This window comes from Rhinopithecus roxellana, chromosome 10 (assembly GCF_007565055.1).
Source record: "Rhinopithecus roxellana isolate Shanxi Qingling chromosome 10, ASM756505v1, whole genome shotgun sequence".
Lineage (NCBI taxonomy): Eukaryota > Metazoa > Chordata > Mammalia > Primates > Cercopithecidae > Rhinopithecus > Rhinopithecus roxellana.
Window position 1 is genome coordinate 6,805,145 of NC_044558.1, and position 15,305 is coordinate 6,820,449.

A 15,305-nucleotide genomic window follows, 5' to 3' on the forward strand; every position below is an offset into this window, starting at 1 on the left:
TCTGGGCTGACCCCACAGAAAAGCCTGGCCCCCTATGGTTGTGGGGAGGAGTCTAAGGGATGAAGCTGGGTCCAGACAGGCTGCAGGTGAGGCATGAAGCACCACTGTACTGCCTCCCTGTCAACCCAGGCAGGGCCCCTCCCTCCCAGGGCTGCTGTTTGATGCCTACTCACCCTGTACTTCTTGTCTCTGCTTCCCCAACTCATGATTTAATTAAGACCACATATGGGGCAAAGCACATATAATCAATTCCAACTCACTCCAAAATTCCAAAATTTTGCCTAAATAAAATTCGTCCCTGCAAGTCACCCTCATCCCTCCACTGGTCCCAGAAGCAGCTGCTCCCATTCCCAAGGCTCTTTTCTATGCATGTGCAAAAGGCTCCCAGGAGACTGAGGCCTTAAGAAAGATGCCGAATTCTGAAAAGGATTTAGGGGCATTTGGAACAACCCACCTTAAGGACTTTGGCTATGGTTTACTGAGCTATTCAAGACATGCGTTTAGCCGCTCTTTGTTTATTCTGGCATGAGCAGAAGCTGCAAAATCTCTCCTACAGCTGCATGCACACCCCGAGTGCTGTGAGCCAGAGCTAGACCTGGCTAATGACACTAATAACCTCAGTGCCCCTTGTATCACCTAAATATTCCTGAGGTTCATATGGCCAAAGTGCATCATTCATTGGCCAGGCAAAATAACGCAACAAAGAAAAAAAAAAGAACCCCTAACGTGGTTCCAAGCAACCTCGTGAGCCATCCAGATGGCCAGAGACGAGGAAATAACTCGTAAATGATCTCGATGTCCTCCTGCGTTATTTCCTGCAGTAAAGACCAGGCACTCTCACAAGATGGTGAACGGCGGGTGCTCTGGAGACATCCACAATGGCTGTGTCTCCTCCGGGATGGCACAAAAGGATCCTCCAAAAATAGGCCTCTGGGACAAAGAGCTCCTGACATTCTGGCCTTGACTCTGCAGACTGCCAGGATTTCAAGGGAGGGAGAGTCCAAGGTGGCGGCCACTTGAGCACTCACTGGGCTCAGAGTAACAAGGGACTAGCCCAAAGGAGCCGGCTTCTTCTCAAGGTAAAATCTGCTGCAATGGGCTCCCTCCTATGACAAGACGGATGTGTTGACGGAACTTCATCACCTGCGTTTTAATAACCTACACTTCACCAGTGTATGTAGGCCTGTTAGGTACAAATAGTTTATGGAGAATCTTTTTGTGGGGTTACTAACTTATTTATAAGGAGATCACTCTACATTTTATTTCAGATTCTTTGCATTGCTGTTTTGAAAGCCTAGACGGACTCTTATGCTACCGTGGAGCAGGGTGTCTGGGGGTAAGCTGCATTTGATTGGGGTTTGGTTACCTGTCCTCTTTGCCTTTCATAGTTCCCTGTTTCCTTCTCACCCACCTGTCTTGAGCAGTCTGGCTCCCTGGGGCCACAGAACCAGGCCCCCTGTAGAGTGAGAATGGGGATGTGGCCTCCGTACGAGTCCAGAACACAGGCACAGCCCATGTGCGCCCCACCCTCACCCCACACCTGCAGACTGTATGCTCACGGACGAGCTGTCCCAAATGTGCTCAGTGATACAGCAGGGAAACTGGCAGAGGAACTGCGGGACCAGATGTGGTCTGAGATGACACGAAGTCCTTAAGCAAGAGGACATCCTTAGCGGCACCGAGCAGCGTGGGTTCCATTAGGAGCACTCAGGTCCAACTGTGTGTGTGCCTGAGTGGGAGTGGCAGAGAGGGGTGTGTGTGTGTGCCTGTGTGGGAGTGGCAGAGAGGGGTGTGGGAGTGGTAGAGAGGGGTGTGGGAGTGGCAGAGAGGGGTGTGGGAGTGGCAGAGAGGGGTGTGTGTGTGTGCGCGCCTGTGTGGGAGTGGTAGAGAGGGGTGTGGGAGTGGTAGAGAGGGGTGTGGGAGTGGTAGAGAGGGGTGTGGGAGTGGTAGAGGGAACATCCTGTCCCTCTGGGGAAGTCTGAATTCAAAGTGATTTTCATGGATCCTTTCTTTTGGCTGAAGGCCAGCACAGTTAGGACCGAATTGAAAAGAGATACTACAGAAGGAAGAAGAGGGATGTACTGGTGAGATAGCCAGGTGGGAAGTGGTCCCCAGAGAAACTCCAGCCAGCCTGCACATTGGCAGGAGTGCACACTGGGGTGGAACCACAGACGTTCACGCCACCAGTTTGCAGCAGGGAGACCTGACCCCTTCTTTTCCTGGCTAAAACCTTGGATTCAGTCTGCGAGGCGGGAAGCCCATGGGCAGGAAGCGCACACTCTCACTTTGCCAAGAATCTCTCTTTCCCTTTCTGTTCCTTTAGCAAAATAAATCTCAGTTTTCTCACTCTCTAAATCATCTGCGAGCCTAAATTTTTGTGGCCGTATGACAAGGACCCCGTCTCTAGCAAACCTAAGGAAAAGTCCCACAACACTGGTACGATAAAGGGAAAGAGACAGGCAGGGATACTTACCCCACAACCACAATGATAAAATCGAGCAGATTCCAGCCGTTGCGGAGGTAGGCATTGGGGTGAAAGAGGAGTCCATAGGCGATGACTTTTAAAAATGCTTCCACCGTAAAAATTATGAGAAAGAGATATTCCACTCGTTCCTAGGAAACAAAAATAGAAAAGAGAGAAAAATAAGTCATTAGTTTGGGGATTTGGAAAGTTTGGAACCAGCAGATCTCAGAAGTAGATGGAAAACAATGCTGCCCAGTGGGACCAAGTGGGGACAGCCAGGCCAAATGAGCAACTCCACAGCTCTACCACGACAGCACCAAGCTACTGGGGATTATGGGATTTTTTTTTTTTTTTTCGTCAAAGTTCCCCCATTAAAACGTAAATATTAGATTAGTGGAAAAATTTCCTATTTTTTGAAACATTTTATTTAGTTAATCAGTTGACATTTTATTGTGCCCTCCCAGACGAGAAGTCACAATGTCTCCATCTAAAGGGAAACAATGTCAGGGCAAAAAGAGAAGGGGATAAAGCAGAGCTCCTGGAAAATCGTGCTACAATTCTGCAGGAACAAGCCCTGAAGACAGCAGACTTGGTCTTGGGGAGGGTACTAGCTGAGTTCCTCCAAATGACGGAGCGAAAATGCAGCCACAAAGAAATAGAGACCGTGACGATCCCTTAAGAGCAGCCCGGACAGAGGCTACCTGCTCACATACACTGATCCAGAAATGTGAAATCTCTTAAGAAAATAAAACCTTCTGTCCAAAGACATCAAACATTTCAGCAGAGAAAATCAGCATTTTGAGGATGGAGGCAGGCACTGGGTGGGGGTGGAGAATGGAAAGAGCCCTTCTCTTCCCTCGAGGGGCAGAAGACAGTCTTCTTCCTCCCCTGACACCTTGAAGAAGGGCTTTGCAGTTAAGGATGGAGCTCCCATCCCTGGGAACCCAGAGCGAACAGGACAAACTTGTTGGCTCAATTAGAGCGAGCCGACTCTGTGCTGATTCATGATCTTCCCTCGCCACTAATTGCTTTCTCCACACCCCCATCCCAAGTGCAGAGCCTTAATGGCCCCCACCAGGCAAAGGCTGCCTGGATGCCTTCATGCTCCACTGCTCGCCTCTGCAGAAGCCTCAGCCATCCTTCACTGGAGCCACAAAACACCCATCCATATTGCATTTGGGCACAGGCCCTCCAGAGTGGGGCGGGCCTGTCCACAGCCCCAAGTGGGCACTTGGCTCAGAACCCCTGGACCCACTTTCCCCTCCTCTGCCAGTCAGAGGGAGCTCTGGTGTGTGCATGTGGGAGCAGTGGTGAGGGGTTGCTCCAGGCTCACCCACATTCTGAAGGAGGAGTGTTACCCACAAAGGCCCACTTCCTCCTGCCTGGCCAGCTGGGAGGGTCCTCCAAGGCAGGGCCATCGGGAGCTGGATGGAAAGCTCTGTAGGGAGCCTTCAGGTACCTGGGCTCCCATTCACTCCATCACAATCCCCTGGGCATGTAGGGAGTGCCAGCCTCACTGTGAAGCAGTTTGAGGATGCAAATTAAAAACTGTAGAATTCTGGGCGCTGTCCAGATCTACTGAAATAGATCTCCTGGCTGTGAAACCTGGAAATGTGCATTGTAGACAATTTCCAGGTGTTTCTGAGGTACCCGGAAGAACCACCAGCTCACATGCTGATGAAAGCCCAGATCACGCAGAGGCAGTGGGAAGAGAGTGCGGGGGTCAGACTTAATCAGCATCTCAGAGGCAGATTCGTCCTTCCCTTCCTGCCCATTTTTGTGCCATAAAATGCATTTAGGGAGGCGGCTCCCTTGGGGTTGTGACCCAGGAACAAATCACAGTGTGTGGGAAGTTCCAATCTTTTAAAGTCAGGTGGTGTTGGGTTAAAATGTACATCAGGGCCATGTTGAAGGAGAATACATGAGACACCCCAGCACAGGGGAACCTGAGGATGTCTGTGGGAATAGGAATAGAGGAGTTGTCACACAGCCACTCAGCCCATCTCCTCATCCCCAACCCGTGACAGTTCAGATCTTTCATGTCTGCCACTAAATGACAGGGTCACTTCTTTCCATATTCCCAGAAAGTTGAAGCTGAGATGAGAAAGAAGGAAAAGGAAAGGGAAACAAAGAGAAGCTGGGTATCCATTAGGCGTCAGGTGCTTTCATATGTGCTAGTTGTTTTCACTCTTTCATTCACCTGCCCACCCATCCATCTATCCATCCACCCATCCACCCACCCATTCATCCATCCATCCATCCATCCATCTATCCATCCACCCATCCACCCACCCATTCACCCATCCATCCATCCATCCATCCATCCATCCATCCATCCATCCATCCATCCATCTACCCATTCACCCATCCATTCATCCATCTTTCCACGCACTCACCCATCCATTCATCCATTTACCCACCAACCCACTCACTATTCATCCATTCATCCATCTATTCATCCACCTGTCCATCCACCCATCAATCCATCCATCCACCCACTCACCCTTCCATTCATCTTTCCATTCACTCACCCACACATTCATCCATCCACTACCCACCAACTCACCACCTATCCAGCCAGCCACCCACCCATTCATCCATCCATCCACTCACCCACCTACGCACCCACCCATCCATTCATTCACCCATTCACCCACCTGTGCATTCATTCATCCATCCATCCATCCATCCATCCACCCACCCACCCACCGACACACCCATCCATCTGTCAGTCTACCCATCCACCCATTCTTCTATCCACCCACCCACCCACCCACCCACACATACATACATATATACACCCACCTATCATCCATACACCCAACTATACATCCACCCACCCACTGAAGCACCCATCCATCAGTCCACCCATCCACCCACCCACTCACCCATTCTTCTATCCATCCAACCACCCACTCATCCATCCACCCACTCACCTACATGTACATACATATATACACCCACCTACCATCCATACACCCATCTGTACATCCATCCATCCATCCATCCACCCACCCACCCACCTATCCATTTATCCAACTATCCATCTATCCACCCATGTACCCATTCATCTGTCCATCCACCCACCCACATCCATCCATCCATCCATCCATCCATCCATCCACTTATACATTTATTCAACTATCCATCTATCCACCCACCTACCCATCCATCCATCCAGCCAGCCAGTCAGCCATCCATCCATCCATTTATCCATCCACCTACCTATACATTTATCCATCCATCTACCCATCTACCCATTAATCCATTCACCCACTCACTCATTCATCTATCCTATCATCCATCTACTCATCCACTCACCCACCATCCACCCATTCACCCAATCGTCCATCCACCCATCTGTCCCCTCAGTCATTCATGATCGGTGTGGCACAACTAGTTGCATTGTCAAAAAGTGACCCTGTATCTCCCTCTGGGTTGTCTAGATAATGAGCCCTCCAGAAGAGGTAGCACTCAAGCACAGAGTCCCTCCTCCCCCTGTCAGAGAGGGCAGCAATATCCTGAAGGCTCTGAGGGTCCTATGTGCTGGGAAACTGGCATTCCCAGACAACTCCTGTAAACAGCTGGCATCCCTAGTCCAGACCACCTGGTACCAAGCAGTCTGCTTATTCTCTCATTGACAGGCTGCTTTCTCTTACTTAATTGCCCTATAAAAAGAGAGAGCCATGGTTTGGGGGGTGTGACGAGGGTCCTCCACTGGGGTACAGGCTTACTGCAGGACCAGCAGCATCCTGGACCTGGCATATCTCTTTTTGAGATGGAAGGGTTGGGCAATGTGACTTCTCTTGTTGACCTTCGGCCTTGGCAAATTTTCCCAATAAAGCCTATTCCTTGATCCATGCCATGTAACATTTGTCCTGCATCCTGGCATAGAACATGGGGAGACCCAGATGGACCTGCTGGAGACTTGAGAAAAAAAGTCTCAGAAACAAACCTCAAGGATGTACTGGTACAATGCAGGGCAAATGGACAGATGATTCCCATACAATTAGTACATGGCATTCTGGAGGCAAGCACAGCTGGTTATGGATGGACTTCCCAAAGTAAGAATCTTCAAGCTGAATCTCTAAGGATGAAGAGTTGTCCAGGTGAAGAAGGTTAGGGGCTGGGGGTAGGGGTAGGGAATGTGGAGGGGGTCAGGCATTGCAGGTGGAGAGTGAACTAAGAAGATGGGAGATATGGACAGCTCTGTGATGCAAACATTTGATTTGGCTGGAGTGAGGGTGTTAAAGTAGCAGGGCTGGAGGGCCTGGCAGGAGCAAGATGACCAGGAACTTTGTGGCTATGCCTGGATGCTTGGATTCCATTCTGAGGAGAATGGGAATGACCTGGTGAGATATGCCCTGCAATCTGGCACTGGCTGGAGAATGAGTGATGGGGTTAAGGGTAGGGGAGAGTGACCCATGCGGAGATCATGGAGGCTGGAACCATGGTAGAAACAGTGGGATTGGTGAGACGTGGGTGGATTTGAGAGGAGAAAGCATGTGCTTTGTTTTCTGGTTGCACGTAGGGGTTGAGGGAAGAGGCAGTGCAGAGATGTGCAATGCCCCCTCCCTGAGGTTTCTAATTTGGGTGACTGTGTGGATGGTGATGCCTCTCACTGCAGCAGGGGACTTCAAGAAGAGGAAGAGGGGTTTTGGGGGAAGGTAGAGACATCAGTTATGAACTTGCTGAATTGGAGATATTGGTGATCAGACCTACAGAGGTGGGGCCCAGAGCAGAGTTCATCTTGCAGGGGAGGGCTGAAAGAGGAGAGTGTGCAGACTAAAGAGAAAAGGGCAGAGGCTGGGCTCCAAATCAGTACGGAACAGCCACTACAAACGCCAATCAAGACGTGCATCCCATCAGAAACCTCATCCCCAAGAAAACCCCTTCACATTATGCGAATTTATCTCCAGCAGAAGTTACAGGACCTCTCTTAAAATCACAAAGTCTGGGAGAGAAAGAAACTTAAAGGTTATCTAATTAAACTCCTCACCTGAAAAACTAGGATACTGACAAGATATTGAAGCCCGGAAGAAACACGCAGAGGACAGGAAACCAGACTTTCTGACCTTCAAGCCAAAGGTCTGTTCATCCCGTCTCACCTGCCGGGGTACTGGAGAAACACAGTTCACTGGTCCCACTTATCCCCAGAGACATGGCTGGTTTCACAATCCTCATGGCTGATTGTTTAAGGGTCTGAGATAGAACTGAAAGGGCCCAGGGAGCCAGTAAGAAGGGGTCTGAACAAGAACCCAGAGAAGGACAGCTGCCTATTGTTGAAAAGTCTGGGACACGGTCACCGTGAGGCATGTGTGTGCACTGCGTGTGTGTGTGCGCATGTGTGTGCACTGCGTGTGTGCATGTGCACTGCATGTGTGCGTGTGTGCGTGTGTGTGTGCACTGTGTGTGTGCACTGCATGTGTGCGTGTGCACTGCGTGTGTGCGTGTGTGCCCTGCGTGTGTGCGTGTGTGCGTGTGTGTGTGCACTGCGTGTGTGCGTGTGCTGACTAAATGTTGCAACAAGCAGTGTTATTCAGTCTGACCTTAGAGGCATGACTGCCCTTCTAGAATTACTTAAAAAAAAAAACCCAAAACCATAAACAAGCAAAACAGCTTGGTTAACTCCTTCAAAACATATGTTGTGCTGTCACAGAAACATCTACGGGCGAGTATGAATGGAGTGAAGAAAATAAAAAGTTGGTCAAAGACTGTTCTCATGGAAGCCCCAAGCGCCTCTGGTTCCAGGAATACACAATTCTGTGGCCCTCCTCATGCCTGAACTCTGAAGCCAGAGGCCTGTGTGCCCTGAATCCTGGGTGGTCACAGAGCTCATTGAGAAGGCACCAAATATTCAGCATGCAAACTGGCCCTTTTGGTGATCTTGGGAACTGGGAAACTTTGGAAGCCAAGTGGGACAGATGAAGACTCCCATTCCTACTGTTCAGTGTTAAGGTTGGATAGCGTAGAGGAGGTGTGAACAACTGCAGAAGAGAGAACGAATCCCAGACCAACAGCATGGAAGCACCCAGACATTCCAAGCTGCAAATGGGCTGTACCCAAGACCTTGGGAGCCCACCCCTCACACCAGTGTGCCCTGGACGTGGGACATGGAGTCAAAGCAGATCATTCTGGCTCTTTAATGACTGCCCACTGGGTTTTGAACTTGCCTGGGGACTGTGACCCCTTTCTTTTGATCAATTTCTCCCTTTTGGAACAAGAGAGTTGACCCAATGCCTATATTCCCATTGTATTTTCCAAGTAACTAACTTGCTTTTGATTTTACAGGCCCATAGGTGGAAGGGATTTGCCTTCCTTCTGGCTCCTGCTGGGCCCTCCAGCCCCTGCTACTTCAGATGAGTCTTTGGACTTTCGAGTTAATGCTGAATGACTTAAGACTTTGGGGGGACCATTGAGAAGGGATGATTGTATTTTGCAACAGGAGGACATGAGATTTGGGAAAGGCAAGAGCAGAATTTCGTTTGAACATAATCTCACCCAGATCTCATGTTCAACTATAATCTCTAGGGTTGGAGGTGTTTGGGTGATGGGGATGGATCCCTCATGAATGGCTTAGCCCATCCCCTTGGTGATAAGTGAGCGCTCTGCATTCCTGTAAGATCTGAGCATTTAAAAATGTGTGGCAGCTCCTGCTCCATTCTCTCTCTCGCTCTGTTCTCACCATGTGATGTTCCTGCTCCCCCTTTGCCTTCTGCCATGATTGGAAGCTTCCTGAGGCCTCCCCAGAAGCAGATGGCACTATGCTTCCTGTACAGCCCACAGAATCATGAGCCAATCAAACCTCTTTTCTTATACATTACCCAGCCTCAGGTAGTTCTTTATAGCAGTGCAACAACGGCCCAATACAGGCTGGAAGGGATTCCCCGGCACTCCTGGAGGACCCTGCTCCTTTGACAGTGCGTGGATCCCTGCCAGCCTTGAGGCAGGCTGATGACCTTGTCCACAGGTAGCTCCTGTCTTCTTCCTTTCTATCACTTTCTCTTCCGTTCCATTTTTCCTTTATTGCTTCCTATTTCCATCTTCTTTTCCCTTTCTTCCTTCTCTCCCTGTTCATTTCTTAGATCTCCTACTGGCAACTGGGGGTCCATGGCCATACTCATGTCTGAAATATTTAGAAGAGGTCAGTGGAGAGAGAGCCCCAGTTCCAGGAATCATGATGGCTTCTAAACACTTGTAGAGCTAATTAGACACTGATGTGTACTGGCTATCCTAGTTTTCCATTTATCTTCTCATGTATATATTACCACTCTTTTCAACTACATTATAAGCTTTTGAGGACAAAGGCTCAAGAATGAGAATAATAATGATGAGTCTTTACTGATGAGAAGTCTTTGAATGATGGTAATAATTTCGATTCTGGCACCAACTGGCTGCACGTCCTCAGACAAGTCACTCTACTTCTCCGGGTCTATTTTCTCATGTGCAAAAGGACCTAAGAAAATTACAGTGCTGCAAAGAGCTCTACGCCTCCACAGAGAGCTTCAGGGCAGGTATAGGCAAGGGGAAGGCTAAGCAAGGAGGCTTCGACTCCCCATCCTCTCTTGAACCAGAGCAATGCCATAAACCCACATGCTGAGTGTCCAAGGGTTCTAACACAGCTGAAGAGGGTCCAGGGAGCCAGTATGACAGAGTGTGGACAGAGAATACACACAAAAAGCAGCAGCTATCTATTACTGACCAGTCTGGAAGACTTTTATTGGCTTTATGTGCCGAGTTCTGCCTAAGATTTGAGAAGAGGGATCAGTGTTTTTTTCATTTTTCTTGGTACTTTGAATACCACTTCCAAAGTGGTAGATAACTTCCAAAGTCCCTCCAAGATGCTATGGCGAGGGAGATCGCCAGGCCCTGGTCTGTGCATTTTTGCCCAAGGCACAGTGAGATTTTAGGACACGGGACGGAATAAAGAGCTCCTCTTCTTCACTCCTCTCCTCGTTGTTTGGAGGATCACCATGAATACAAATAGACTTTATAATAAAACACCCTTCATTAATGAGATTATTAATATTTGTACTTTAGAGGAACACAGACTCCTTGTGAGCAGAAGCCATGCCAGGGTAGATCTCTTGGGACCAGGGCAGTCTGGAGAGACTGAAGTGTCTATTCCCAGGTGCACCGTAGAGCTGGGGGATGCCCGCCCACCTGCGCTGAACACTGTATGGCTACATTCACCAGGCGACAGACTCAGGAGTGAGAACTCATACCAAGACAGCCTGTGTGTGCCCACCTCGATTTATGTAAATGTACTTATGGAAGCCAGCAAGAATTCTCCACCAAACAGAACTGATGAGAAGCCCAGTTATGCAATTCCATCTCAGTACAAGGTACAAAAGACAATCAAAACAATAATAATACTTCAAGCAGCACGTTGTATCTCAGGCTGTTTCAGAACTTGAATACTAATCAGCCTGACCTCTACATGCAGTTCCTGCCTATTCTCTATCTGAGAGACGAAGGAAGCACAACCCCTTAGCTCTCACTACCTCATTCTTCTCCCATGTATTCATCCAGCACGCCACAAATACTTCCCGAGAGCTGCAGCACTTTTCACCACCTGCCGCATTGCCCTCTCAGGACATCAGTGAGTTGGAGAATGTAAGAGGCCAGGAGAAAAACCAGGACACCCTTCCCAAACTCCTTGGGATACAGAGGTGAGGGAGAAAAACCAGGACACCCTTCCCAAACTCCTTGGGATACGTAGGTGAGGGAGCTGGTTCAAGGCCACACGTCTCCCCTATGTGAGGGGCATGAGGGTTTCTCCACGGCTGCTCTGGCATTCCTTCTGCTGAAGCACGGCCGTCTCCATCCACGGACTGTCTGAAACCCCTGGGTTACTGTGCCCAGCAGGAGCCGCTGGGCAGGTAAAAGGCTGCTTGTCAGGTATGGCTGGAGCGGTGGGCAGCAGGCCTTCCTCACTGAAGGCCCTCCTCCTGGGGTCTCCACCTATGCTGGAGATTCAGCCATTAAGAAGCTTTCCTTCCACTGACAAAAATGGATAAACAAAATGTGGTGCCTACACATCCCCACACACGCTACAATATGGATGAGCCATGAAAACACTGTTGCTAAACGAAAGAACCAGATGCAATAGGACAAATACCATATGATCCCCCTTACATGAGAGATCTAGAGTAGGCAAAGTCACAGAGACACAGGGTAGACTACGGGTGATGAGGCGCTGGGGGAGGGAGGAGTGGGAACTACTGCTTACCGGATACAGAGTTCCTGTTTGAGGAGATGAAAAACTTTGGAAATGGTGATGGTTGCACAACATTGTGGGTGTAATTAATGCCACTGAATTTCATACTTAAAATGGTTAGAATGGTAAATTGTGTTATATATATTTTACCACAATTTAAAAAAAAAGCATTCTTTTGGATCTTAAATGTTTGACAGCACAGCCTTTTATAGTAGGGCAGTGGACAGATGCGCAGGGTGCGCCTAGATTGGGAAGAAGGGCTGGGCAGGGAGGTAGGACAATGCTGCGATTTCACAATCCTGCAGGCAGGTCCTGCTGAGGGCCTTCTGCAGCAGCCTCTGCTAGAAGGTGCCTGCTGCTCCCAAGGGTCTGGGCTTATACTCAGGACATTCTTGTAAAGCAGAAAGACAGGGAAAACCAGTAATAGCCTAACAGCAAAGCCCAGCCTTGAAGAGAACAATGCACCTATTTATTGAGGGCAAGCAGCAATTGAAGCTGGGTGAATTGAAAAGTATATGCTAGTTTTGGCCGGGCGCGGTGGCTCAAGCCTGTAATCCCAGCACTTTGGGAGGCTGAGACGGGCGGATCACGAGGTCAGGAGATCGAGACCATCCTGGCTAACACGGTGAAACCCCGTCTCTACTAAAAAGAATACAAAAAAAACTAGCCGGGTGAGGTGGCGGGCGCCTGTAATCCCAGTTACTCGGGAGGCTGAGGCAGGAGAATGGCGTAAACCCGGGAGGCGGAGCTTGCAGTGAGCTGAGATCCGGCCACTGCACTCCAGCCCTGGCGACAGAGCAAGACTCCGTCTCAAAAAAAAAAAAAAAAAAAAAAAAAAGAAAAGTATATGCTAGTTTCATTGGTTTTATAGTAGCTCAATTAAAAAAAACCAAAAAACAAAAAATCCCTTCTCAAACTTATCTGTTTCTCTGTACTTGCCCACGATGTTAAGTTGAAATGGTTTATTTGCCTATCAGTTTCTTGCGTGTATGCCTTCCTCCCTGCCTCAGCACGTGGGTGTGGGCCTGCCTTGCCTCCCCGCCCCAGCACATGGGTGTGGGTGCTCAGATCCAGGGTGCTGAAAGCTGCCTTGTTGTCTGACACTAGCCCTGTGCACGCCTCTTGGGCTCTTCACTTCCCCTGCCCCAGCCCAGACATGTGCCTGTGCTGACCTCTCACAGGCCTGGGGATGAGAAGCCAGCATGGGAGATTTGCACACCCCAGTGGCCTCCTCATGGCCCATGTTTTTCTAACTGCAATCTACAGGACAGGCATGGGGCATTTGATTTCTTTGTTTGGTGTCCAGCGTTTGAACAATACAGAGGGCATGATTGACCTTTGCCACACTGCCACCTGTGTCACCCTCTTGGAGTTGAGAGGAAGCCCAAATGCCACCCAGGCCAGCCACCTGCCCAGGGCAGGAGCCCCTTCTCCACTGACCTCCTCTGTCCCAGGGCTGTCGTGTCCTCATAAAGCTACATGTTCTGTCACTGGGCAGCTGTGTCAGAGCATGGCCACAGCCCCAAACTCTCCAAGGAGCTCATTGTGCTCATGGTAATTACCTCTTCTTTGGGGGCAATGGAGTGCAGAGGGTGACAGATATTACCAATCAGGGCCGAATTACACCGGGGGACAATAGGCATTTGCTTAGTGACCTGTGGGCTAGCATATAATTTCCCAAATGGGGAAAAAGTGCAGCAGTGGCCTTAAAACTCTCTACTAGCTGCCCACCTTCTTTCAGGAATTAGACCAACATCTGGCCCAGGGAACAGGACCCTGTCTTTCTGCCTCACCCCATGGCCTCTCCCCACTCAGGCCCCCATCATGGGTTGTTTGGATATTAAAAGAGCTTCCTAACCAGGCTCACTGACAATGAGGCAGTTTTGCTGCTCGAAAGCCTTCAATGACTCCTTTCTGCCCTTAAATGGGATCTAGCCTCCTTAGCATGGTTCAGTCTATCACAGTCTGACCCTCCCCGTCCCCCAGCCACATTCTGTGCTCCAGCCACACCAAAGGCTCACCACACCCAAACCAGGCAGGCTGTTTCCAGCAACTCTCTTCTTCATGCCCTTCCCATCCCTGCCCCTTTCTCCGTTTCCAAGAACTCCTACTCCTCCAAGATGCAGCTCAGTGGCCACCCTGCTATGGACTTCTCAATCCCCATCTGCCTGCCACGTCATCAATCCCCATCTGCCTGCCTCCATCATCACCTCCTTCCGCCATCACCACCACCACTATGACTGCCACCACCACCACCACCACCACCACCATCACCATTACCACTATCATTACCACCACCACCATCACCATGATTATCATCACCATCCCCACCATCACCACCACCACCACCACCACCACCATCACTACTATCATTACCACCACCACCATCACTACTATCATTACCACCACCATCACCACCATTATCATCACCATCCCATCACCACTACCACCACCACCACTATCACCACCACCACCATCACCATCATTATCATCACCATCCCCACCATCACCACTACCACCACCACCACCATCATCACCATCATTACCACTATCATTACCGCCACCACCATCACCATCATTATCATCACCATCCCCACCATCACCACTACCACCACCACCACCATCATCACCATCATTACCACTATCATTACCACCACCACCATCACCATCATCATCATCACCATCCCCACCATTACCACTACCACCACCACCACCATCATTACCACTATCAATACCACCACTGCCATCACCATCATTATCATCACCATTCCCACCATCACTACTACCACCACCACCACCACCATCACCATCATTACCACTATCATTACTGCCACCATCACCATCATTATCATCACCGTCCCCACCATCACCACTACCACCACCACCATCACCACCACCATCTCCACTATCACCATCCCCACTATTTCTATTATCACCATCATTGTTACCACCACCACCATTACCACCACCATCACCACCACCCTCACCACCACTACCATCATACCGCTACCATTACCACCACCACCATCACCATCGTCATCATTATCACCACCATCCCAACCATCACCACCACCACCACCCCACCGCCACCACCACTACCATCTCCACTATCACCATTACCACCATCCCTAATACTACCTCTACTATCACCATCATCACCACCACCACCACCATTACCACCACCATCACTACCATCACCACCACCATCATTACCACCCCCACCATCACCACCATCCCCACCCCCACCATCACCACCACTACCATCTCCACTATCACCATTACCAGCATCCCCATTACCACCATCCCAATTACCTCTAATATCACCATCATCGCCACCACCATCATCGCCACCACTATCACCACCATTCCCACCATTTCTACCTCCCCTATCTCCACCATCATCACCTCCACCATAGCTGCCATTAACAGCAGTTTGAGCCTGGACATTTCTGTTCTAATCCTAACAGTAACTCTGCATGATGGATAAAAACTATCTCCAATATACAGATGAGCAAACAGATCAGAGGGCTTAGGTAATCTTCCACAATGCCTTACTGCTAGTAGGTGGTAGAGCCAGAACATTGAGTTTAATGTTTTTTTCCCATTGTTTGTGATTAGAGA

General features: G+C 49.6%; 1 protein-coding gene across 7 annotated transcripts in view; it reads right to left on the reverse strand.

Moving 5' to 3' along the window:
• The window catches only part of CACNA1C (calcium voltage-gated channel subunit alpha1 C), a 647,971-nt gene that overhangs the window by 248,425 nt on the left and 384,241 nt on the right, over nucleotides 1-15,305 (reverse strand). For all 7 annotated transcript variants that reach the window (XM_030939233.1, XM_030939228.1, XM_030939229.1 and 4 more), the window contains exon 4: nucleotides 2,474-2,613. In XM_030939233.1, the coding sequence (XP_030795093.1) occupies nucleotides 2,474-2,613 (140 nt within the window). The remainder of the gene's footprint in view (nucleotides 1-2,473; nucleotides 2,614-15,305) is intronic.